At 35.7% G+C, this 27,759-nt stretch overlaps 1 protein-coding gene across 1 annotated transcript in view; it reads left to right on the top strand.

Annotated features, from left to right (window-relative positions):
- The window catches only part of HMCN1 (hemicentin 1), a 465,407-nt gene that overhangs the window by 391,652 nt on the left and 45,996 nt on the right, over positions 1-27,759 (top strand). The window contains exons 72-86 of the mRNA XM_042924627.1: positions 2,364-2,505; positions 3,520-3,664; positions 4,056-4,183; positions 4,497-4,653; positions 6,955-7,076; positions 7,275-7,439; positions 9,038-9,145; positions 9,803-9,940; positions 10,075-10,209; positions 15,252-15,521; positions 18,176-18,366; positions 22,394-22,607; positions 24,505-24,639; positions 25,031-25,221; positions 26,912-26,993. Coding sequence (XP_042780561.1) covers positions 2,364-2,505; positions 3,520-3,664; positions 4,056-4,183; positions 4,497-4,653; positions 6,955-7,076; positions 7,275-7,439; positions 9,038-9,145; positions 9,803-9,940; positions 10,075-10,209; positions 15,252-15,521; positions 18,176-18,366; positions 22,394-22,607; positions 24,505-24,639; positions 25,031-25,221; positions 26,912-26,993 — 2,323 coding nt within the window. The remainder of the gene's footprint in view (positions 1-2,363; positions 2,506-3,519; positions 3,665-4,055; positions 4,184-4,496; positions 4,654-6,954; positions 7,077-7,274; positions 7,440-9,037; positions 9,146-9,802; positions 9,941-10,074; positions 10,210-15,251; positions 15,522-18,175; positions 18,367-22,393; positions 22,608-24,504; positions 24,640-25,030; positions 25,222-26,911; positions 26,994-27,759) is intronic.

The following is a 27,759-nucleotide window of genomic DNA, read 5'->3' as shown; positions in this document are numbered from 1 at the left end:
CAGTTGTTGAAGCCATAGGTTTGTATGAAGTTGACCAGAAAGCATACATAAGAATGCTTGAGATGTACATACATAAGAAATGCATAAGAAAGCATACATAAGAATGTGTGAGAAAATCTGTAAATGAGAATAAAGCATAAGGCAACACTGATAATTACAAGGCGAGCAAAGGAAGAAGAGAAGAACAGAACTGAGAAAGAGGACTCAGAGAGAAAGGATTAAATACAGGAGACACTGGTGTACTTAAAGCCAAGGAAAAGAGAAGGAGTGGTTAACAGAGACCACGCTAAGATACAATTAAGTTGTGTCCATGACTTTGGCAATACACAGAAATAGTAAAAGATCCGAACAATCATTCTTCAACAGAGTAATCAAAGGAAAGGGTAGGCTACCATTGTTGGGAGAATTAAGGAAGAAGAGGGAATGGAAATAATTGTGGGCTATTCTTTAAATATGTAGAAGACTTGCATACATAAGAGACTGAAGATATAAGAAAGAGAAATAAGTTTAGAGAATAACATGTGTTAGAGAAGTAATGGGACCCTGGTCACAAGTGAGGAAATCACCCTTGGACAGAAGGGCTGACCTATTCCACAGAGATGGAAAGATAGAAAGGAAGGTTGCATTCATTAAGTAAGGTAGGAGGAGGAGAGAACTGCAGGCACAGGGCTTTGATTTTCTCCATGGAATAGGAAGCAAGATCATCAACTGACAATAAGATTCTATCTGATGAAAGAAGTTAAATTTGGAAGAATCATTGGTGGCCAATGGAAAGAGACCAGAGAAAATTATATGAGACTTGATGAGTTAGCAGAATTTACTGATATTCATGGAACAAAAACATTATTAAGAATCAACTCTGACCTTTTTTATTAGCCTGAAACCCTGCTATACCCATATAAAAAAATTAAAAATAGATATTTTATAGAACTTGCCATATGTTTAAGAAATCACTTATTCTCATCAGAGGTAATAAAATTTTATCACTAGGAGCCCCTATAGCAATTAAAGGCCTAAAGAAAATACATGACTTTGTAAAATAAGGAGCTGAACTGCATATTTGAATATGAACAACTCTTTTCATTAGAAATATACAGTTAGCCCTTGAACAACATGGAGACAAGAGGCACTAACCCTTCCATGTAGTCAGAAATCTGCGTATAACTTTTGACTCCCCCAAAAACTTTACTAATACTCTATTGTTGACCCAAAGCCTTACCAATAATATAAATAGTTGATCAACATATATTTTTATTGTTATATATGTTATGTATTCTATTTTTACATAAATAAGCTAGAGAAAAGAACACATTATTAATAAGATCATAAGGAAGAGACAATACATTTATAGTACTGAATTATATTTATCAAAAAAAAAAATCCACATGTAAGTGGACCCATGCAATTAGAAGGTCAGTGGTATATCTAATTGGGACAGATCCCATATGGCAAAAAAAACCTTATTTAGGCTACCCCTGAAGTAGTTCCTTCTTTGATGCAACCAGAAAATATTAGTCTTTGATGCTACCTGGAAATTTTTAGTGATTATGAACATCATGCATCGTTATACAAAATTAATTGTTTACATCTATTTTCCCAGTTGGACTTAATAGCAGAGATTAGGGTTCATTGTTGCTATATTTTCATAATTCTTGTTTCTACATCTGGGTACAAAATAAACACTTAACAATATTCATAGACTAAAATCATTTATTTACTTCTTTTTAAGTGTTAAAGGACCATTGTTTGTTATAAGTTAAGCAAAGTTAATTTAAGTCATGAAGCTTTCAGTTGTAAATGGCAGAATTAAACTCAAACCAACTTAAAAATTATTTAAAGATATTTATTACCTACAGTGATTGGTGATCTTATGTTTTAGGTCTTAGGTATTACTAGATCCAGAGATTCTTCTCACATAAGCAAGCATCTATGATATTTTTTCTCTGAATCTCAATTCTGCTTGCTTTGTTTTAGATTCAGAACAGGCTGTCCACACAAGGTGGTAAGACCACTACCAGGCTATGTCATCCTCACTACCAGATACCAATAAAAAGAACACTTCTTATTCCCCAACACTTCCAACACAGTCCTGCAGAGGGCTCTCTGGGGCCCAGCTGCCCATCCTTGAGTGGATCATTGTGGCCAGGAGAACTGGGAACATCGATTGTGCCCTTGCCTGAAGCACACTCATAGAAATAGTTCCCAAGGGGTTTGGATCCCAGGATAACAGTAGGGGGAGCAGACAAAGCATACTGGAAGACAGGCAATCCACAGTTCACTATAATTACTTTTTGCTGTTATAAAGTAATATTTTATTCTCTTTTCCTGACATTTTAATGGTAAATCTTACTTGCTGAATCCAGGCAAGCCCTCGGGTACGAATCCTCTCTGGAGGGAGATACTTGCAAATTAATAATGCAGATCTAAGTGATACAGCCAATTATACTTGTGTGGCCAGCAACGTTGCAGGAAAGACTACAAGAGAATTTATTCTCACTGTAAATGGTAAGAAAGTTAACCATTGTTTCACAATTTAAAAATTTAGCCAAGGGCATTCAAAGAAATGATAACATTTTTGTTTCTTATGGGCACGCTAAATAAATTCTTGTGGTTATCTTATTTTTTGAAGACAACATGTATTTGTATTATGGCTATATTCAAATGATATTTCAAAAAAATTAATTAAAGGTACATTATCTTAGAGGATAATATATGTCCAGTCATTATCAGCATATCCTGATACTCTGTGTCATTCAGATAAGAGGCATTGAGAAAGTTACACTAAATCTCTGGATGACAGGTGGTCCATTATGTAGTTCTTTATTCATGTTGGTGTTGGGTGTATATGTGCTACAGAGACTGCCACAGGACTGTGATTTTCTCAAATATAAAATCTAAACATTAAAATGTGCCAATATTAGGGGAGATAATACAGGCTTTTCCCCATGATAGTGTCTTTGGTTACTATATGAAGCTTTACAGAATATTGAGTGACCTACACAACTAATATCTCTAATACTAAAGTTAAAATTCAAGTTTTCTATTCCCATATGAACTCAACGATTAATAAAATACATAGTCTGAGACTTGCATGATTAATCACAGATGTGCTTTTCATTAGACCGGCCCACTGTCTGTTCTTTATTTAAAGTGAAGCTGTTCCAGTGCTAACATTCCCTGACCATTATTTGGCCAAAGAGAAATAAGAAATATCATCTTTAATTTGCATCAGACCAGAGCTAATTTTTATTCAAGCGTCTCTCCAGGAAAGCCAGATTTCACACACCGTATCAGGGATTTAAAACCTCCTTCCCCCAACCTGTGCTTTATTTTTCAACATGGAGTTTCTTGAGGAAGACTTTAGGAATTAAACCCCAATTCTGTTAATACTAACCTAAATTAGCCGCAGGCAAAGCTGTACCTTTGACTCAAAGCTAACCTTGTATTACCTCTTCAGAGTCTTAGTTCAGGCTGTGTTATTAATGTGAATGAAGTTTTCCACATACCTCTCTTGCGCAGTTCCTCCAAACATAAAGAGCGGCCCCCAGAGCCTTGTCGTTCACGTAAATAGGTCGACTGTATTGGAGTGCCTTGCTGGGGGTGTGCCGACCCCAAGGGTAACATGGAGAAAGGATGGAGCTGTTCTATCTGCAGGTCACGCAAGGTAACAGTTCTGGAGAAGGATGAAAAATACTGTACTAACTGAAATATAAATTCTTGAATCTTTTTTTCCAATGTATTGTTTTGGTCTTGTTATATTTAATACTAGTATCCTCATCTTTATATGAGAATCAACACATACTATTTTAAAAGCATAATCGTAAGGCTTATGTCCAAAAACATAATGATTATATTTCCTCCAAGAGCACAAGTCCATCTGCTATGCATCTTTGCAGAATATCCCCCTTTTCCACCCAGGGTATTGTGAATTTCTAAAGCAGGAAAAGACCAAAAAAAACGGATTTAACTATAAGTCTTGTAAAATACTCTCAGTCAAAATGTGAATAATCAGAAAAGGCTGATTCCGGGGACTTCACTTGTGATCTTTCTTGTAGATACTCCATCTTGGAAAATGGATTCCTTCACATCCGGTCAGCACATGTCACAGACACTGGACGATATTTGTGTATGGCTACCAATGCTGCTGGAACAGACCGCAGGCGAATAGATTTACAGGTCCATGGTAAATATACTTCTGTGAATGACATCTAATCTTTGGGTTAAATGTTCTTTGATAGCCTAAACCAGTGAGATCATAAAGACCTTGATATCCGGGGCTACGCGAGTGTACCACACTCTATTGCGAACAGTCAAGATCCATGTTTTCTCCTCACTGTGGCTAGCACCATCACAACACTATTTAAATTCACAGAGCCTGATCAAGTTCATGACTAGGGGGCAAGTTACCAGTGATTAATTTCAGTCTGGCAGAAATACTTCAGGTGGCATACTATTTGCTGAATGTGTTACCCTCCTATTTGTTGACTTTGTTTTAGTTCCTCCATCCATTGCTCTGGGTCCTACCAACATAACTGTAACAGTAAATGTTCAAACTACTCTGGCTTGTGAGGCTACTGGGATACCAAAACCATCAATCAAATGGAAGAAAAATGGGCATCTTCTTAATGTAGATCAAAATCAGAATTCATACAGGTAAGGAATAATTTTTTTTAACTTTTTAATATTTGTTTATTTTTGAGAGAGACAGGGTGCAAGCAGGGGAGGGGCAGAAAGAGAGAGAGAGAGAGAGACAGAATCTGAAGCAGGCTCCAGGCTCCGAGCTGTCAGCACAGAGCCTGAAGCAGGGTTCGAACTCATGGACGGTGAGATCATGACCTGAGCCAAAATCAGACGCTTAACTGACTGAGCCACCCAGACGCCCCAGTAAGGAATAATTTATTTTTTTATTTTTATTTTTTTAGTAAGGAATAATTTAATTGAAAACCCCCACCTACTATTTAGAAACATTATTTTTTTTTAATTTTTTTAACGTTTATTTATTTTTGAGACAGAGAGAGACAGAGCATGAACGGGGGAGGGCCAGAGAGAGAGAGGGTGACACAGAATCTGAATCAGGCTCCAGGCTCTGAGCTGTCAGCACAGAGCCCGATGCGGGGCTGGAACTCACAGAGCGCAAGATCATGACCTGAGCCAAAGTTGGACGCTCAACCAACTGAGACACCTAGGCACCCCTAGAAACATTATTTTAAAAAGAATTAATATTTCATCTCTATCAATGGGGACAGCATATATATACATACAATGGGGACAGCCTTTACATACATGTTTGAAGCCTATACATGTTTGAGGAATTAGCTAGTATATAGAGTGTATATTTTTTCTTAATGTGAAATTAGTTTTTCAACCTAAAAGCTTTTTTTGAATTATAGGTTCAACTTCTCCATTCATAAACCTTATGAATGAAGGTCAGAGAGATCTGCAAGATTAGATTCCTATTCTGCTTTACTTTTTAGCACCTTTTAGATTTTTATAAAGACAAAAAGTTAAAGCATCATTTGGTATAAAAGAAAAACTATTCTGTAAAATTAATACTAGCTGTAGCCGTAGAATAAAAAATAAAATTCTGAACCTTGAAATACACCTTAGGTATTTGATAGCATGAGGGAATATACCATTTTCTCCAATTTTTTGCATTCTCCCAGCTTTACTTCCAGTAGCTCATAATATGACAGTGTATGGTTTTTAAAAGCTAACCTCTAAATCACTAGGAATTTCTGATATTTAAGATGAGCATCATTTATTGTATCTCAATTAAGTTAATGGATAGATACCTCGTCAAAGGATTTGCCAAATGTTCTCATAGGTCTACTTTGACAATAATTCTGATAATCAGGAAATATGAAAACAGGAGTGTTTCACTTGGAATTCTGTTGTTTCTCTCTCTTTCTCACCCTTTTATTCTTTGGGTAGCGGGAGTCTAGTGACTTGAAGATATACACTATATGGAAAATATACAATACCATTGAATAAAAAAGCATGTCAAATGTATTCCCATTAAATCAAATCATTTTTATTCCATCAGCACACACTTTGCAGTAAGAAAGTAGATATTTTATTTAGATTTACTTAGAATAATATATGTATATTTATTAAAGCTCTTAAATATTTGAAATGATCTAGATCACTTTAGTTGTTTTTTTTTTTTTTTTTTTAATTTTTTTTCAACGTTTTTTTATTCATTTTTGGGACAGAGAGAGACAGAGCATGAACGGGGGAGGGGCAGAGAGAGAGGGAGACACAGAATCGGAAACAGGCTCCAGGCTCCGAGCCATCAGCCCAGAGCCTGACGCGGGGCTCGAACTCACGGACCGCGAGATCGTGACCTGGCTGAAGTCGGACGCTTAACCGACTGCGCCACCCAGGCGCCCCTTTAGTTTTTAATTGATTAGACATTAGGAAAAGGACTTATTGACGTATGTACGATGCATCTCTAAGATGTCCAGCACATGTAAGGAGACATGTGAAGGAGGGAAACATGCAAGACAGACAGAGTTGTAATTACCTGTCCATCAATGGACATAATCAAGTACCAATCTACAAAGCTATTGTGAAATTTAGAGATAGTTTATGTGAAACAGTTGAGATGGTGCCAGAATGTATTCAATGCTCAATCAACAATAGCTATCATCAGTGTGCCCATTTTACTGTATTTCACTTAGAAGAGCATGGTTGATCATGATAGAAGCATTCAGAAAATGCAGGATGCCCTCTTCGAACAATCCACCCAGCTGCTTCCTATAAATCTCAAGGTTAGGGCTCTGTTAACCCATTGCCCATATAAAAAAGTCTGATATATGAAGTATCAGAGAGACTCCTCATTTTAACATGAGGAAAGAATTCCATTTCCCTCAATTCACAACATGGTACCATGTTGAACCAACATTTATGAAAAATGATATATAGTACATCATTTCTTTGAAATATTTCTTCTAGGCTCCTTTCTTCAGGTTCACTAGTAATTATTTCCCCTTCTGTGGATGACACTGCAACCTATGAGTGCACTGTGACAAATGATGCCGGAGAGGATAAAAGAACTGTGGATCTCACTGTCCAAGGTAGAACTGGCTTCCTGTATGGATTGATACTTACTATCATCATACATTTCATCATTCCACTACCTTACAACAGGGCTTCTTTTTCCACTTACCTAACATTCACTTTCAGTGTAGGAAAAGAAAGATGTATGATAAGAGTTTGGAAATCTGGAAGAGTTGCAAATGTGTACTTTCTTCTTCTTGTTATTGTTGTTTTAGTTCCACCTTCCATAGCTGACGAGCCTACAGACTTCCTGGTAACCAAACACGCCCCAACGGTGATTACTTGCACTGCTTCGGGAGTTCCATTTCCCTCAATCCACTGGACAAAAAATGGGATAAGACTACTTCCCAGGGGAGACGGTTATAGAATTCTGTCATCAGGTAAGGCCAAGTTCAGTGATTACACGTCTATGATTAGATTAATCATGAATAGATGGCTTCACCTGGCCTTTTTTTGGTACCCAAATAAAAGAATAAAATACATTTTCATTCCTAGACTTAGGCACCTGGGGGGAAAGGCAGTTAGAGTGGGAAGGGGAATTAGAGAACAGGAGAGAAAAAAAATCTGGAAACAAAATAACAATAACTGAATATAATCATGATCATTGGAATTTTATGTCCATATTTACTGATGCTAAGGTTTTACAAGTTCATGGGTTGCTTTTGAGTGAGCAATACTCCCTCCATTGGCCAAAAAGAATCTCCATTCATTTAACAAACATTTAATGCCTAAAATAAGTTAGAGACTCCACCGAGTTTCTGAGGTTATAAAACTAAGAGGGTTCTTGTTTTCAAGGTTTTTATAATTGAGTAGGTAGGGAAGGTTGGGTGATAAGTGCTAGGATGGGTAATTTTTGAGAGTGGTAGCAGCCATCATTTATAAAGTTTATGTATTGAAAGAGAAAAAAAAATTCACCTCAATGAAAATATAGGTAATTCACACTGGTGTTTCTGAAAGCTGATCCCCTAAGTTGGGAGGGTGCATTAGAGATAAACTAAAGTAGCAACTAACATCCTGGGGTTTATGCATCTGTGCATATTATTCTAAGGGAATTTATTTTCTCAATAGAAGGGAAATAATGGAAGATCATTCGCGGGGTAGAACTTGGCTTTTAAAGCAAAGTATTTTGGCTGTCTCAGAAACCTATATAGATTGGTAGCAATTAAAATTATAAAATAGAAATGAAGTACCCTTCAGCACAAGGTATTGTGTTAAGAGAACAGTTTGGAACTTTCTCAAAGTATTAAACAGAGTTACCATGTGACCCAGCAGCTCCATTCCTAGGAAATGAAAACATATGTCCACACAAAGACTTGTATGCAAATGTTCATACAGCATTATGCACAGTACACAAAGGAGAAACAATCCAAATGTCCACCAACTGGTGAATGAATAAACAAAATATGGATAATCCACATAATGAAATTCTATTTATCAATAAAATAGAGCAAAAAAAATAGGGCAAAAATTGGCACATGCTACAACAGATGAAACTCACAAACTCTGCTCACAGCAAAGGTAATCGGACTCAAGCCATCTGTATGATTGCAAATGCATGAAATGTTCAGAAAGGGCAAATATACGGAGAATGTGAAGAGATTAGCGATTGCCTGGGGCTGGGGTTGGGAGTGAGACGTGACTGTAAATAGGATGAGATTTCTTTTTAGGGTAATAGGAATGTTCTAAAAATTAGATTGTGATAGTTGTGCCATGTAGCTGTAATTAAGCTAAAAATCATTGAAGTGTACATTTAATTGGGTGAATTTTATGGTTGTAAATTTTGCCTAAATGAAGTCATTAATAATAACCAAAAGGCACTGTGTTAGGCACTTCAGGGGATGCAAGTATGCATATAAGCCAAGCACCACTGTGCTATAGGGACAAAAACACAAAATCAGAGAAACCTAGTTTATTGAACCAGAAAAATGGTTGCAGAAAAAATGGACACACTGTGCATAAAAACTTTTTTTCTTTTTAGGAGCAATTGAAATGTCTGCCACTCAGTTCAACCATGCTGGAAGATACACTTGTGTTGCCAGGAATGCAGCTGGTTCTGCACATCGACACGTGACCCTTCGTGTCCACGGTATGAAGGTTACTTTTCATTAAAAGCTTGTTGTTTTTTCTTCAAGTCATGTTTATTCTTGAAGGGATGGATGTACTCTCTAGAGTTATGAAACCTGGTAATATCTTGGGAATATGAAAGATTGATAGGTACTAGTCAAAAGACTAAAAAAAAAAAAAAAAAACACAAAACCTACAGATGACAAACCACACAAAACAACCCCTATGTTATTTTTTTCTTGAATTGCTGTAATCTATTCCTGCTTCTAGTCTTTTTGTTTTTTAATGTTTTTTTTATTTTTAAAAGAGACAGAGAGAGTGAGAGCAAGTGGGGAGGTGCAGAGAGGGAGGGAACAGGGGATCTGAAGCAGTCTCCATACTGACAGCAGAGAGCCCGATGTGGGGCTCAAACACAAACCATGAGATAATTACCTGAGATCATGACCTGGCTCAACCAACTGAGCCACCCAGGCACCCCTGCTTCTAGTCTTCTAATGGAAACTGCCTACAGTTGCAAGACTCAAAAAAATGTAATACGGTCAATATTTTCTTCTCCCTAGCACAAGCAGATCACTAAAAATTTGGAAATATGAATCTGGGCATGTTTAACCCATGGCTACTTTAGATGTTCCTGCCACTAACTGGTGCCATTGCTTTCTCTGTTGATTGGTTCTTACAGAGCCTCCAGTCATTCAGCCTCAGCCAAGTGAACTAGACGTCATTGTAAACAATCCAATTTTATTACCATGTGAGGCAACAGGGACACCCAGTCCTTTCATTACTTGGCAAAAAGAAGGCATCAATGTCATCGCTTCAGGTACCTACCAGTGTTTATATCAAGAAAATCACAAAAAAAAACAGTGTTTTATAATTCAGAAGTCAGTATTATCTTTTAATGAAAGAATTTTTAATAAAAATTATTTTTACCCTGCTTTCACAATTGCAATGCAGGCAAAAGTCATGCAGTTCTCCCTAGTGGCGGCTTGCAGATCTCCAGAGCCGTCAGAGAAGATGCTGGCACTTACATGTGTGTGGCTCAGAATCCAGCTGGTACAGCCTTAGGCAAAATCAAATTAAATGTTCAAGGTACCTAAATAATTCATCTCTATGTCTTCATTGCAAAGATGCTTGTAACGATGGATGCCACATTTCATTTATCTAAAATAATGATGCTGCCATAGTTGTCAACATTCTGAGTTTACATTATACAATGCGTTTTTCTATCACTCTTATGAAGGAGAAAAGTTAATGTTTGGGGATTTGGGGGGAGGGTCATTGTTTGTGTAAGAAAACTGAGGCATCTCAGAGTAATTTTGGACTTCTACAAACTTCCATGTGGTACTCTATTTCATTGTGGCACATAATTAAAGTGATTTTTAAAACCATTCTCCAAAATACTGCATTGGGTACATTATGAAACACTACATTGTAATACCCACTCCAAAAACAAATCATAATTTTTCAAGTCATAAATAAAAAATCATGAAACAAAAAAATCATAATTACAGTTAAGCAATTTGACAGGCAAAAATTATTCTGTAGACAAAGCAGGGTTTTTTTTCACATTTAACTGTTATTTTCTGAACACAATATTCATATTTGCATACATTGTTTTTGTGAGTGAAGAAGACACCTGGAGGCAGGTTCTGAGCTACTGAATTTGCATTAGCTGATTTTGAATTTCCTTATAGTATGATTTTCCTATGATGAATTAATGACTACAGTAAAGCTCACCTAACTGCACATCATAAATCTAATTTCTTTATATTTTTCAACATTTTCTCAATAAATATTTATTGGAATAATAAGTGGAAATACATTAAACATTACAGACATGATGCTTCCTTTATAGTGTGGAAAAGGGAAAAAAACTAAACTACCAAACAAATGAAATAATTATAAGTTCTAACGTGTTAAGCAGAAAAAAAAAAAGGCTGAGATGGAATCATGGGGAAACGTAGGGACCACCTTACCTTAGTGGCTAAAGTGGGCTTTAAGAAGCAGCCTTCTCTGAAGGGGTACCATTTAAGCTGAGACCTGAATGATGAGCTAGGATGAGCCGTGCAAAAGTGGCAGAGTGTCCCCAGGAGAGAGGGCAGCATGTGCAATGGCCCCAAAGGAGGAAAGAGTAAGAAAAGAAGCATGCCAGTGTGGTGGAGAGCGGTGAAGAAGGAGAAGGCTGGCAAAATGGAAAGGAAGTCCGAAAAGAAGGCGGGCCAATGCATGGAAGGTCAGAGGGACCACACAAAAGTTGTACTTTCTTCTCTATGCAGTGGGAAGCCTTCTAAGGGTTTAACCATGTTGCTTATCTGGCTTTAGGAAGATCTCTTTTGATGTCGTGTAGGTATTGGTTTAGAGAAGGGGCAAGGCTAGAGCTGGAGGAACTCTTTGAGTCCTCCAAGCACCGTGTTACAGGCTGGGAGTGGGAGCGGCTCTGTAAATTGCAGGGGTAAATGAAAAAAGTGATGGATAAGATACTTTTGGAGATGTAACTGCCAGAATGGCTGATGAATCAGATTTTGGAGGTTAGGAAAAGAGAAGAATTAATGATGTTTCCTGGACTTTGGGCTTGAGCTAGTGAGTGGATGATAGTGCCATGGGGAGGTGCAAGGGGAGGAACAGGTTTTAGAGGAAGGAAGACATGATTCCTGATTGATCCTGTTAGAGGTGGGAAACTATTAGAAATCCAAGTGGAGATATCAAATGGAATTGAATATTTATGGATCCAGAGCTCGAGAAGTATAGTATAAGATATAAATTTGGAAGTAATCAGTGTATTTCAGCCCACAAGACTGGATCGGAATTTGGACCGAAAAGAACTAAAAACAAAGACCCAGTACTGTGCATTGTTTAAGAAACAGTCTGAGGAAAGAGAGGATGCTAGAAAAGAATACAAAGGAGCAGGCAGAGATGTTGGAGGAAAGCCGTATGAAAACTAGGAGAGGAGATCATTTCAAGAAGGGAGTGGACAATTTGTTGAATGTGAGTGAGAGGTCAGTTGGGATAAGGACCAATAAATATTCATTGGTTTTGGCAACATGGAGATCATGGAAAGAACAGTTCCATATAGGAGGGTTTTTTTCCTTCACTAATTGATTAAAATTGATTAAAATCTGAGCAGTTATGGGACAAAGAAACACAGTAGGTGATTAATAGCATTTCAACATTTCAAAAGCAACCAGAAATAACTGCATGCTTTAGAGGCATGAAAATTCTGAACCAAATCTCTCTTCTTGCAGAAACAGTATATAATAGCAAATACAAGCCCAACCAAATAATGATTTTAATATGGTTATTTGTATTTTTTCACAACTTGCTGATTTTATTTTACTCACCACCAGTAGTGTATCTTAAAATTTGTTCTCTGTGTGGTTGACCACATCTCCATATCCTCTGGAGATACAGCAGATAGTTCTAGGTCTCCGGGACTTGCCATGCACAGAGTGTTGCTTGGATCAGTGGATCTCTGAGATCTCATTTGTGATTCCACTACACATTCTGAATATGGTAACAGTGAATACTGTTGGCTTTGCTTCTCTCTTCAACTTTCTTGAATGGGTAGTAGTTTTTGTTGTTTGTGGGTTTTGTCTGCACATGCTTAAAAGGATATTTTTACTGTCATTGTCCTCGGCACTTTGTCACTTCTCTGGACTTTCAGTGACACGGGTGGGTCATCCTCTCCTTTCTCTCCTGTGTACTTGTGACTAGTTTTTCCTCCTTTGTGTTTGATTGCTCTCTCACAATTATTTAATATTTCTTTGAGGCTCAACAAAAGATCCAGGCCAATCCCTAAATGGTAATCAACCTACTCTAATCACTAGGAAGAGAATTCCTTATCATAAGCTCTTCCATAGCTTTCTGAAAAAGTGGGAATAGTTTTATCTGTATAATTCTTTTCCATGATCTATTCATTTATTTATTCAGTCATTCAAACAGTACTTTGTTAAATGTGGCCACTGTATTTGAGACACTAACCACTGTAGGAAATATTTGAGTAAAAGTATCTCTCAGCAGTGGAATGATTTTTAAACCTTGAAGGGGTCTATTCTGAAAGTTTAGATAGCTGAAGTGAATCACATAATACAGTATGTTAAAGAAAATGCCTCTGTTGACACAACCTAAATTTTCTATTTTCTAGGCATGTAGTATCAGGAACATATAGTTATGCCCTCATTTAAAATTGATTATCATTTACATTTATTAACTATGTAGAGAATAATTTTCTGAAAGTGGCTCAAAGAATTTTCTTTGCCAATGAAAACAGTGTAGTGATCCTTCAATGATAATACGGTAAAGTCGGGATTTTGTTTCTTTTCAGTGTGACTTCACTTTGCTGGAGTAATACCCTAGTGTATGCTTTTTTTTTTTTTTTTTTTTTTTTTTTTACCTTTTATGATTTTATTTATTAAATATGAAGAAAAATAATTATTTAAAGGAACAACAAACTAGGCAATCGCTTACATGACTCAATGAATTTAGTGAATAATGAAGTTACACAGCAACTGAAATTAATATGTAGTTAACAGCATTCTGCTTGCTGTGCTTTGAGATTGTGCCAATCTTTCATGCTTAATAAATATCAAGGATTTACTGAAAGCAAACTTAAAAAATACTTAAAGTTTCATTTCATTATGTTTACTAATCTTGTGTGAACTTGGACTCCCTTATTATCAGAGTTTATGATAATGCAGTATCAGGATCAAACCTGGATCTGCCTATCCCAATCTCATTTGAACCCATAATCTCTCCTCACATCTGTGGGGTGTCTAGATGATCATATAGACACTCATTTTAATAAAGAAGTTCAATTAAAATATTTATTAGCAAGGACCCCATGGGAGAAGACACATTGTGGAGAGACTTGGCTGAGAGGGGTAAAGAAATTAAGCCAAACTCATTAGCCCTAAAAACTAACACAATATTCTGCAAAACCATCAGAAATCAGCATGAACAGAGACTTAGTAGACAATGCCACATGTTGGGTCAATTTTCTAAATACTCAAAGCATTTGTATCAGGAATTGTGCTACACATATGCTTATATTGTACATGTTACCAATATGACATGCCAGTATATTTTCAAGTGCCTAAAATAAGAGTAGTATTAGTTCAGCATTGAACTTGGTAACAACAGCTTTGGAATTTATCCTATTTTGGGATGGAAAATCAACTACCCCGTAGATGCTTTCCTTTACTATCAATTCACAACTCCTAGGGGGTTTTCCTCTTACTTGCTTTTTCTCTCCCCTTCTTCTTTTTTTAAATTAGGTCTCCTTCAGATGAATGTTTGTTTTCTAGGTCCCATGAAACTAGAGGATATTTTACCCTTCCCACAGATTTCCACTTTGTTCTTTTGTCTTCCATTGAAAATCAGAATTCAAAAATGTCTCATATAGAAGGAAATGGCATTTTATTTAAGGCCCCAGAGGTCTCTCTAATTTTGCTACTGTTGCCTCTGTGATTGCTAAGTTTTGTTTGTTTTTCTTTTTACCATCAGTGGCCCTGAAGTTATACCACACTCTAGTTCTCAACCTCTAGCCTGTACCTACACTCAGCAGATTCTATGGGAAAAAAACAATTACCAGCTCACCTTGCTTTTGGCCCTTCTCTGGAAATTTAGTCCTTCTAGTTCTTATTGCTTCCATAGTTCTCTGAGGCTTTAAATTTTTTTTTTCCTTTAATGCTGTCAGCATTTGTAATTGTTATGGACATAAATATTGACCGATTACATCTCATTGGAAGCAGAAGGCAGCTTTTCTTCAAGACACTTCATCTATATCATTTGGTATGCGTTTGTAGCAAGAGTCTGTTTAAATATATCATTATTAAGATTATTATTACCAAATATTTTTTGTTTAAAGTTTAAGCTAGGTAATTTACTAAACACCTAGCATTGTCTAATGCATTTTGTTCTTAAACACCAGTATAAAAGTCATTATACAGATAAGAAAAATTGAGGCTTATGAGCTTTTATCCCAAGGTCAAACAATTAATGATGGGTGAAGTTGGGATTTTAATTCCAACTACTAAACCATACTACCTCCTACGAAACTGTAATAGCATAAAGGACATTATTGCTTTATGTCATTTCCTAGTGTATGCTTTTAAGATAAACTTTGTATCTTTTAGTTCCTCCAGTCATTAGCCCTCATCCAAAGGAATATACCACTGCTGTGGATAAACCCATCTCCCTACCATGTGAGGCAGATGGCCTCCCACCACCTGATATTACCTGGCATAAAGATGGGCATGCAGTTATGGAATCAGTCCGCCAACGCATCCTCAGCTCTGGGGCCCTGCAGATAGCATTTGCTCAGCCTGATGATGCTGGCCAGTACACGTGCATGGCAGCTAACGTGGCAGGATCAAGCAGCACGAGCGCCAAGCTCACTGTCCATGGTAGGTTGTTTGACATTATTTCAATCTGCTACATTGCCGTGGCAAAGAGAAAAGACCACCAAGAAAAGATAGGGTGAAAGTCAAAGCCATGCAAAACCCGTAATCCAAAGTGGTGTGTGTGTGTGTGTGTGTGTGTGTGTGGTTGTGTAGGTACACTTACCTTTCTAATATGTAGGCTCTGGTTATTTGTGTGGGCAAAAGAAAAGCTGTGATTATATGTGTGTGAGAAAGATTTCCTTAAGATAGCCAAAATAATTAATGTGTTGCCAGTAATCCCCTCATCTTATGCTTATTGGGATTTATACTTTGGCTACTGATCCTATTTATGGGATCCATTTGTGTTTTGTGATTATTCTGCTTTACTTCTCAAGTTGCAAATGATATTGACTCAAAACTAACCACCACGTGAGATACATTATAAATATAGTATGAACCTAATGAGAGTTGGAAATCTATTTGATTCATTATTTTAAAGTAGCAAAATATTTACAAGTATATTTTTATAATAGAAAAAAAATCTTTCTTTGTATTCAGACAACTAACAAAATATCTAAGGATCAGCATTGAAATATTTTAGTTGTTAATGTATTTTAAACTAAAGATAGACCACCTATTGATATCAATGTTAGGAAACAAACTCTTTTCAACTGCTGTTTTTAGAGGTAATTCTTATAATGGTGAGTTTCTGCTTTTTTCTTTTTTAAAAAAAATTTGTGAAAGCTGTTTTTTATCTTTCAGGTGTATTTGAATTTTCTACAACTTCAGCATTAAAGTAGTGATTTCAAATAGACACATTTTTAATTGAATAAATAAATAAATAATAGCCCCAATTTTTAAATCAGCATTTCTGAGTTTTCTAAATACTCCCACTGGTTTATACCTGCTTTCAGTTAATATAACTGAACTAATCAACACACATTAGTTCTTTAGCTTCAAATAAATAATAGTTCTCCTTCTTAAATATTTGTAGAAAATTTACCAAAATTGACTATATACTAAACAATAAAACAGTCATTAATATGATTTAAAAATAAGGCCACAATTCCTGCCCACAATGCAATAAAGATAGAAACATGTAAAAATCTTTTAATGCCAAAACCTCAACCCCAGGCAAATTTAAAATACCATTCCAGTTAACAAGCAGGTCAAAGAATATGTTTTTATTTTCATATTATTTAGAAAATAATAAACATAAGGAGTCTATATATCAAAATGTATGGTGTGTAGGCCAGGGTTAAAATCAAATATAAAATCATAGCCTTAACATTTTCATTTTGAAAAAGAATGAATTGAAGTAAATATACTAATGTTGCAACTTTGTAACCACAAGCAAACTTGAAATATCAACCCCTAGGAAACCAGGATAAAGGAGCTAATAAAAATACAGTATAAATTAATTAAAAATGAATCGAATATTTACGATGTTCCATTCAGCAAAATGCATTTTTGTTTTCCCTATTATCTATGTTTGTGCATATAATCATTCATATAAGATTTATATATTTACTCATATAATCAAAAAATAATTTTTGCTGAATACAACTTTTGTCCTGTCACTTTTTAAAATGCCATTAAAATTAATCTATTTCTGATATGTTGGAATAATTCCAAAATTCATTGGGGGGGTGTATTTTTACTTTTTAAGCCAAGTATTCTTAATGCTTTTATTTATTTATTTTTAAATATATGAAATTTATTGTCAAATTGGTTTCCATACAACACCCAGTGCTCATCCCAAAATATGCCTTCTTCGATACTCATCACCCATCCCCCCTCCACCCCCCCCATCAGCCCTGAGTTTGTTCTCATTTTTTAAGAGTCTCTTATGCTTTGGCTCTCTCCCACTCTAACCTCTTTTTTTTTTTTTTTCCTTCCCCTCCCCCATGGGTTCCTGTTAAGTTTCTCAGGATCCACATACTTTTAAAGCCTTTTCTTTAGAAGTAAATGTCATAGTTCCAAGTCCCCTAAGGTATTTGTTAGTACACAAAATAGTCAATTGATCTTTCTGTATTGCCTAAATTCCAGTTCAAAGTAATTTGAGGAATAGGAAGTATTTGCACAGAATTCTGAAATCACTATAAAAATTTCCTCTGTGACAGTATAAAAGCTGAATTGTCTTGACCTGGGTTTACTTGCAATTGTTGAAACACATGTGAAATACTGCAATAAATTTTTTTTCTGTAGCACTTCGTGACATTCAATATGGGGGGAGTGTTTTATGGTGTTTTCAACTGGTGACTTTTATTAGTGTGTTCTCACGATATGTCTGTGATACAAATCCAGTAATTATCCAATCATGGATGCATTTTGAGGTTTTGTTGCTCTAGTTTGTTTGTTTTACTTCACTGCAATAAGAATAAGAAACTTAAGAAAAACTTCAGAAGCCAAATAAAAGCTAAAGATTCCTAATCTATTTCTATGTCACTTGTTCAGAAACTGATTTCGAATATATTCAACAAATTCAAATCCCTTAAAGTTTTTGCTGTAGGCATCTTTCATGATAACAAACAAATCAATGTCTTAATAGACTTTATTTTACTACTTGGCGGCAAAATGATCCCCAAAAGAGTCTTTTGTGTGCTGATTTTCAGTGTGAATGAGGATACTGTTGAATTCGACATCATGAATGACTATCTTTTTTAAACTCTTCATAGTACCACCTAGAATCCGAAGCACAGAAGTACACTATACGGTCAATGAGAATTCACAAGCCATTCTTCCATGCGTGGCTGATGGAATCCCCACACCAGCAATCAACTGGAAAAAAGACGACGTTCGTTTAACTAACTTATTAGGAAAGTATACTCTTGAGCCCTATGGAGAACTTATTCTGGAAAATGTTGTGGTAAGTTTAATAGCTGTGAATGGATACATTAAACCAGATTAGTAATTCACCTTTTTTCTTTTCGTAGCTTAGCTTGGAAATATACTCTTTAATAACAAAAGAAAAATACTCTTACATATTCAGGCCAAAAAATGAATTTTATGCATGTTTCATTTTGTGGCCCAGGTTTGAGAATAATATTTAACAGATAGTAGGAACTCATAAATGACCTCCTTCTAAAATGGTTTTATTTTTGTGGAAATCTATTTATCAGGAAAAATTCTAAGTGCCTCTGTTATATTCTGTGTTTGTAACCATGAATGGGAATGATTAGAAGAACAGAGATATAAGAATGTCTGATGTGTTATTAAGCAAATAATAAAAAGTAGTTTTTCTGTTCTTTTCAGGATTTTCAATAACCCTTTCTTATCATTGACGAGGAAACTAAAGTCTTAGAGATCCATCTATGCAAGCTGAGATGTTTGAATATTGTTAGGTGGCACTTAGCCAGTCTACAGAATAGTAGCTATGAGAAGTATCTTAGTTTTACAGTGGTAGCCCACTGGAAGAATATTCTGTATATATGCATACTACATGACTTTTTAAAACATTTACTGTGTGGTTTGAGAGTATCAATACTTGGCACCAAATATGAAACAAATGTGAATCATTTTCAGAGCTTCTGTATATACCTTATTCCCATTCATTACCCTTCAAAATGCCTAAGCCCCATTATAAAATCTTTGTGGAATTAAATTTGAACAGATTAAAATGACAAAATTTGATCACATTAACTTTATAGTATAATTTCAGCCATTACTCAGACTCCTGGGATTACCACATAAATAATCCCAGTAATAGGCTGTGTCACTAAGTCCTAACTCAACCACATGTGCCAGCAAAAGTTGTATTTATTCAGATTTAAATTTCCATTATTACAAGATGTACCATTATTTTATGTACCACTAAGAAAGAAAAAAATTCAGTTAAATAAACTAGAGAAGATCATCAATTTTTATGTATTTTTAATACCCTAGCTTCTGAGGTATTAAGAGTTAAAAATGTGAATTTTAGAATTAATAAAATAAGGATAAATTTGTTAATGTAAACTAGTGAATATCTTTAATGGGGATTACCTCTAAGCTCAAGAATGTTGAATTTGGGCCTTCAATTGCATTTATAGACCTGAAGGAATTAAATGAGAAAGAAAAGTTTAGACTTTTAGTGGGATAATGACTCAGACACGTTAAAAAAATAACAATAAGGTAGTTTCTAAATACCAGATGAAAGACACAAATAATAACTAGAAATCTATTTGTGAATAGTATGTACACTCGATTTTTAAGTGCTTCACTTTTATAAATTCCTTGATTTTAAACTTGTCATAACCTGGGAATTTAAGGACAGTTAAATGATATGGAGGTGGAAAGACTTTTACAGGGAATATGACTTATTCCAGTTTGCCCTTTAAAAAAAAACAACAGTATGCAGCCAACCAAATTTAGATTGTACCTACAGTTAGTGATTACAGTTTTTATGCTACATTTCCAATCAATTCTTTAATGTTTCAGTGCAAAACAATATATATCCTTAAATATTTTAAAAATATTTTCAGGGGCGCCTGGATGGCTCAGTTGGTTAAGCGTCTGACTTCAGCTCAGGTCATGATCTCACGGTTGGTGGGTTTGAGCCCTGCGTCGAGCTCTGTACTGACAGCTCAGAGTCTGGAGCCTGCTTCAGAGTCTATGTCTCCCTCTCTCTCTCTGCCCCTCCCCTACTTGCACTCTGTCTCTCTCTTTCAAAAATAAATTAACATTAAAAAATTTTTTTAATATTTTTAAATGTCTATTTTTGAGTGCACACATGTACGTGCAAGTGGGAGAAGGGCAGAGAGAGAATTCCAAGCAGAGAGAGAGAGGGAGACAGATAGAATCCGAAGCAGGCTCTGTGCTGTCAGTGCAGAGCCCAACAAAGGGCTCGATCTCATGAACCATGAGATCATGACCTTAGCTGAAATCAAGAGTGGGGCACTTAACCGACGGAGCCACCAGAGTGCCCCTCTTAAACGTTTTAAAAGATAAGGAAAAAGTCTACCATGGGCCTTAATGCACTCAGAAGCATTCAATCATTAATTCGACAAATATTTACTGAATAGCTTCTCTGTTTAGGCACTGGTAATACATCAGGAAACAAAAGACTAAAAGATCCTTGCCTTCATGCAATTTATGTCTAGAGAAGGGAGATAGACAATTAAAATAATAAACAATATACATAGAAGAAAATAAGTATTATGAAAAATAGATGAACAAGGTATAAGGGATCAGAGTTTGGAGGGGTACTAGTTATAGTTTTAAATAGGAGAGTCAGAGTGAATCTCCTTTGGGAAGGGAACATTTGAAAAAACTTGAAGTGAGTTAGCCAAGCCAATATCTGGGGGAAGAGCATCACAAGCAGATAAAACTGGGATGTTCCTCCCTCAAATATCTGGAAGAAACATAAGGTGGGAACATGCCTGATACATTGGAGGAACAGGAGACCAGTAAAAGCAAAGAAGAACAAAAGAAGAAAGATATGAAAAAAAAAAATGGAGGCCAGATAATATAGTGTCTCGTAGATTATAACAATTTTGTGTTTTACTTTGAATAAAGTAGAATCCATTGCAGGTTTTGAGACTGGGAGCAATGTTATTAAATGCCTCATGTTTTTGCAATACTACATTGGCGACTATAATAAGAATACACGGTAGGGAGGCAAGAGTGGAAGCAGAAACACCTGTTGGGAAGATGGTTTGGAGTCAGATGAGATGGTTTAGAGTCAGATGAGAAATTCTGTTAGCCTACAAGAGGTGGGAAGTGGTTGGATTCTGCATATATTCTAGGATATCCTAGGTAGATTGCGAGTAGAGTGTGAAAAAGAAGAGTACAAGTGACTCAAATGTCTGAGAACTAAAGGCATTAGCAACTGGAAGGACAAAATAGCCATCAGCTGAGATGGTGAAAGGCTACAGGTGAAACAGGATGGCAAAAGGGAAATTGGGAGTCCAGTTTCGGACATGACTTTGAGATGTCTTTGGGACATACAAGCAGAGGGGTGAAATGGGAACTTCAGTGTAATTGGACTTTGGAAGAAAGACGTGGGCTGCAAATACTCGTATACATCAGCATATGGGTGGCACTTAGAACCATGAGACTGGATGCACTAAGGAACCAAGTGCAAATAAGAAAAGAGGACCAGATTGAGCTCTCCCACATACCAACATAACAACATTAATGTTAAAGGAAAGCCATGAAAAGGAGCTGAAAATGGAGCCACCAGTGAGGTGGGAAGGAAACTAGGAGAACGGGGTAGCCTGGTAGCCAAGTGAGGACATGGTTTAGAAGAAAAGGGGGTCAAAATTGTGTCAGATGTTGCCAGGACATCTAGTAAGATGAGTGCCAAGACCAGCCGGTGGATTTAGCAAGTGAAACTTCTATTTCCTGTGATAATTTTGGGGGTCTTTGGTGCCACATTACCAAGAGAGCAGCTATGCTGTCAAGATGCTACCAGCCTTTGAAATTATTTGTTCTGGGTGATGGACATTGAGGAGGGCACTTACTGGGATGAGCACTAGGTGTTGTATATCAAGTGATGAATCACAGGAATCTACCCCTAAAACCAAGAGCACACTGTATATACTATATGTTAGCCGACTTGACAATAAATTATATTAAAAAAGAAAGAATGAAATTATTTGTTCTTTATCTGTAGTTTGCGGAGTGTCAGTACTCTTGATGTTTAGTAAACTTTAGAACTTTTGTACAGTTTTCTGAGATCTTATTACTGTAAAATGCTGTAGTTCTGTAAGGTATGGGCTTTTGTTTAAACTCTTACACATTTTAAATTATGTTGTGCAAAAGCTAGCCAGATGGTTCAGACTACAAGATGGAAATTTAAACTGCCTTTAAATAAGAGTGCTCCTTTGGGAACCAAGCTATGCAATTTTATGTCCTTTATGTAATATGATGTAAGATTATGTAATCTTAAACACTATGATTTTTCTTTATTTAAGCCGGAGGATTCTGGCACCTATACCTGTGTTGCTAACAATGCTGCAGGTGAAGATACACACATGGTCAGTGTGACGGTGCACGTTCTCCCCACTTTTACTGAACTTCCTGGAGATGTGTCTTTAAATAAAGGAGAACAGCTACGATTAAGCTGTAAAGCCACTGGGATTCCATTGCCCAAGTTAACATGGACCTTCAATAACAATATTATCCCAGGTTGGTAATTTAATTCTTAAGAAGTAAATAAATGCACCCATAAAGAACTCTGAAGCAATCTCCATTTCCTTTAGCTGTGGGAATTGATTGAAAAGTTACATGAAAAATTGATTGCTTTAAGTTCTGCAAAATATGTACCTTTGCCTGGATTTTATCCTATACCCAGTATATATGTTCTTTTTTCATTCTTTTGAAAGGATAAGGTAATCACAGGACCATATATTTTAGAATATTAGTAGATGTTTTTACCTAAAAATAATCTCCTTCCTCCCTGAGAAGACAATATGGTATACACAGGTACCTAAATTTGCCCTCACTGGACCTCCTTCATCACTGATAAATGGATTAAGGTGGCACTGGTAGAGTGCTGAAGATTCACCTAATTTTACAGAGGAGAACTCTGCTTCTTGCTGTATGAATTAACATCTGTTAGCCTCTCTTATAATGTAGATCAGCTATGCAGAAATCCTTTAGTCACTATGTGCACTACATGTTAAGGTAGTGCCTGGAACCCCGGAGCACTCCTCTCTGGGAGGACAAGTGTTTCCTTATTTGTTAGACTTTGTCATCAGCACAAAGACATCATCAGTAATAAGAAGTGGTCATTTCCCAAAATTGAATTCTAAAATACTGCACTATTGGCATTTAATAAATGTCTTGCTAGAAAAGAAATAACAAGCTTGAGTTTTTCTGTTATAAAAGATTGATCTTAATGACTGAAATTCATCAACTATATTACCTTAATAATAATAGTATACCTCACTTAGGAAAAATAGAGTCTAAAAAAATAGTTTCAAACAGAGAGGGAGGCAAACCATAAAAGACTCTTAAATACAGAGAACAAACTGAGGGTTGATGGGGGTACTGGGGGAAAGGAGAAAATGGGTGATGGGCATTGAGGAGGGCACTTGTTGGGATGAGCACTGGGTGTTATATGTAAGCAATGAATCATGGGAATCTACTCCCGAAGCCAAGAGCACACTGTATGCACTGTATGTTAACTAACTTGACGCTAAATTATATTTAAAACTTAAATAAATTTATTTTTAAAAATAAATGCAATTTATCACTTAAAAAAACCCCACAACCTAATCAGTGCTGTTTTCTGACGGTATAATACTAATTTAGCTATTTAAATTTTTAAAGCTTAATTTTCCACTTAATATTCAGCAGAATGAAATCTTTTGAAATAATTTGGGGGAAAGCATGCAAGGTAAACATACCTAAATAATTAGACATTGGCTGGTCTAATCAGAATCTTATTTAGTATCAGTTGTTTTAGGATTAGCATGTTTACCTTATACTCTATTCCAAATATTATAACTACCTTCATAAATATTTATATCATCACCATTTATGGAGAAGTTTAAATTATCACAAATTTAATCATGTTGTCATTATTACCTAACCAACATATGTTTTTCATGATTTCCCCTCTGACCTGCCAAGTCAGTTGAATTACAACTGAAAACATTTTCATGTTTTGATATAAAGTGTTTGGGAGGAAAAGTGGTGGTGAGATAAATGAAATGGAAAATGTCATATGTCTGAATGAAAGATTTTGAAACCTGGAGAGACGGTGAGCCAGATTTAGGCAATGCTTTGAGATGAAAAGGTACTTTAAATCTAAAATAATTTTAAAGGATGTTTGTTTTCATTCTCTTTTCCTGTTCCTTCTGCTGTTTTTTTCATTCTTCAAACAAGTGTCTATAGACCTAGCCAATAGCTCAGAGGAATAAATCTGTGGAAAAGGCTTTCTTCTCCAATGTCATGATGAGATCTCTGGTTCAACTGCTGACCAGCTCATAAATCCAACCTGCAAAATATTGAGCTGTTGTGATTCTTTTCCTAGGTTACTTAGAGGCATTTATGTCGTTTCCTAACTTGTTTCTCTCAGCCCACTTTGACAGTGTTAATGGACACAGTGAACTTGTTATTGAAAGAGTGTCAAAAGAGGATTCGGGTACTTACGTGTGCACCGCAGAGAACAGTGTTGGTTTTGTGAAGGCAATAGGATTTGTTTATGTGAAAGGTAGGTAAGCATGCTCTATTTTTAGTTTATCACTTATTTACAATGAATAGTTTGCATTTTGCTTGCTTATATAACTTCAGTTCATTAAATCCATCTAGTCCTATTTCACAGATGTGCACACTCCTAAGAAATAAAAAATTATCAACGTTCAATTCAAAAGTAGGTAAGCAAAGAGATCATTTGGTACAAAATGGAATCATCTGCTTAGATTATTGAAACTAACAAAATTATCTGGTTGATTAGCATGAGCAGTTGATTCTGGAAAATTCATGGTGTTCAAAAGTGGCTTTTCCCTTCTTCACTAAGTTATCTTTCTAAATAGGTCAAAATAACAAATAAATTATCAGAGCTTCCTTTTACTTATAATTAATTATCTGTTGTTATTTCCCAGAACCTCCAGTCTTCAAAGGTGATTACCCTTCTAATTGGATTGAGCCACTTGGTGGTAATGCAGTCTTGAATTGTGAAGTGAAAGGAGATCCTGCCCCTACCATCCAATGGAGCAGAAAAGGAGTGGATATTGAAATTAACCACAGAATCCGTCAACTTCTCAATGGCTCCTTGGCCATTTATGGCACTGTAGTAAGTCACGCTGAAATCGTTGATGTGCACTTTAACTGCCACAATTAATCCCTCTCTGCAGGTGCCATGAAAGGAAAAAGTTCCTCTTGCATTCCTATTTAAATCATAAAATCTGAATCAATGGGTTTTTATAGAAAACTGAAACATGGTTCAAATTGATTATTTTTAGACTTTTCACAGAAATATAAGCAATAAAATAATTTTGCTTTGTTCCCAATCATTGAGCCATTATTATTTAGCATCATTAGATAACTTCCTCAAATCTGTTTCAGAACACAGAAATTGAAGAATTGCAAACATAACTACAACTAAAATATAGGATAACTTTCATCTCTAAGGCCAATAACTATATCAAGCCTTCCAAAAGCTTCAGTAATTCAGAAAATGAGTGTTGCTTTAAGTTATTCTAATTTGAGGGCCAAGTGAATGAGATATTTTATCTAAAAATTTCTCAACTAGATTACATATGAGTGATTTTTAATGCATTGTAGAATTAATTGAAATAATAATTAAAATACAATATTTAATCACCTAATCCAATGAATCACTCTTAGTCTTTCATTCTCCTGGGTTTCATTTCAATGTGATGTTGTTCATTGTCCCTTCAATTTTGAGATGATTTCTACTTTTAACTGCTGTAACACATTTCTTCATTACCACATTCCCCCTTCTGTATCTAAGTATTGCTACTTCTGAAGCCATTGGTAATTCTTCTAATACCAATATTAATGCTAATACTAATTTTTTTCACCACACAGTTTCAGATACTTAGATATCTATCTCCAACCCTGAAATGTTCCCATTTACCATTTCTTATTGAAAATTTCTATTTGGATATTATATAACACCCCCAATTAAACATGTCTTCCTTTTCCCACCCTCCTCTACTTCCTGCAATTTAGTTCTCCTTTATTTACTTAGTGTTTCTGTTAACAAATTCTATTCACAAGACTTTAGCAAAATCTGTGATGAATTAGTCACCAAATCTAAACTCATATAGTACTATTTTTGTAGGTTTTTTAAAAATTTATTTTGAGAGAGAGTGAGTGGGGAAGGGGCAGAAAGAAAAGGGGAGAGAAAGATTCCCAAGCAGGTTCCGTGCTGTCAATGCAGAGCTTGACACAGGGCTCAATCTCACGACCCTGAGATCATGACCCGAGTTGAAATCAAGAGCCAGACACTTAACTGACTGAGCCACCCAGGCACCCCTTATACCACATATTTATAATATTGTGACTTATATTCTATGATTCACCATTATCAGTAAATTAGTTTACCTTGTTCATCCTTAATTTATTTTAATAACCCCCATTAGGAAGTCTCAATATTTGTTAATTTGTCCTCAATATTTTAATGCTTTTTAAGATATCTAGAAGAAGAAAGTAGGCATTTTTCTTTAGTGAGCTAATTTTGGATAGAAGGTTATAAAAAATGTTAGTTTTGCTTTGGTTTCCTAGCAATTATTATTCCCAGAGAGCAAGAATAGCTGTTTTGAAAACTTAGAATGGGATTTTTTTTCTTCTTTTTCTTTTCTCTTAAACCCCTTTATGATATAAAATAATGTAGGTTTTTCTATTTCCATTCCAACCCCTTCTCAAAAATTAAATTTTATATTAGCATCCTGGTGGAAAAAGTTATTTGCCCCATTCTGTAGGCTCACATTTTTATAAAACACTGCTTATTTCCATAGAATGAAGATGCCGGTGATTATACGTGCGTAGCTACCAATGATGCTGGGGCAGTGGAGCGCAGCATGAGCCTGACCCTGCAGAGTAAGTGGCTTCATTAAACTCTGTGTGAACACCTGACTTAAGAAACGTTGCCTAATCAACAGTGTTCATTTTTTTAACTTTATAGCAGGTATATTAATGGTAGCTTGCAGGGTGTGTATAATTTGGTCTTCTGCTGATAGAGTAATTTGTTATCAAGCGTAAGACTGGTAGATACAGTTTTGCACAGAGATTTTTTTCTATTTTGTCTAACACATGGAGTTCAAGATCACAGTTGCTTGGTGGCAGAGCTTTCTTTCGTTTTGCAATATAGTCAGTCAAATACCCTTCATATAGTCTATCACAGTTTTTGTGACGTGCTTACAAAAATGTCATTTTGTGGCACTTTAAAAATACATATTAAAAGTAAAGACTAATATAAGTGAACTCAAAAGTGTTCTAGGTTGATGGCTGTCAATCTTCCATGAAATAAATGTGTGTACTGGGCAGGACTATCATGCTCATGATGAAACCCCTCAGTTGTACAGAAGACAGATCTTTCAGAATTAGAAAAACATGAAAAACTCCAGGGCATAGAACCTCAGAACCCACTGGATAGTCTCCAGAATGACTTTAGAACTGACCTGAGGATAGCATCACTGGGTTGAGAATTTCAGTGAATAAACTTATTTTGTGAGTAGGCTCAGTATTTAATGGTATAAACTTATATTTTCTTCATTCACTATCAAGAGACGCTATATACTAGCATTTACTAGCAGCTATTGCTAAACTATTATCTAAGACTTTAACTTTTTAAAATCTTTTTCAG

Source organism: Panthera leo, chromosome F3 (assembly GCF_018350215.1).
Source record: "Panthera leo isolate Ple1 chromosome F3, P.leo_Ple1_pat1.1, whole genome shotgun sequence".
Taxonomy (NCBI): domain Eukaryota; kingdom Metazoa; phylum Chordata; class Mammalia; order Carnivora; family Felidae; genus Panthera; species Panthera leo.
The sequence above is the reverse complement of the archived record's forward strand: the minus strand, read 5'-3'. Positions and strand labels throughout refer to the sequence as shown.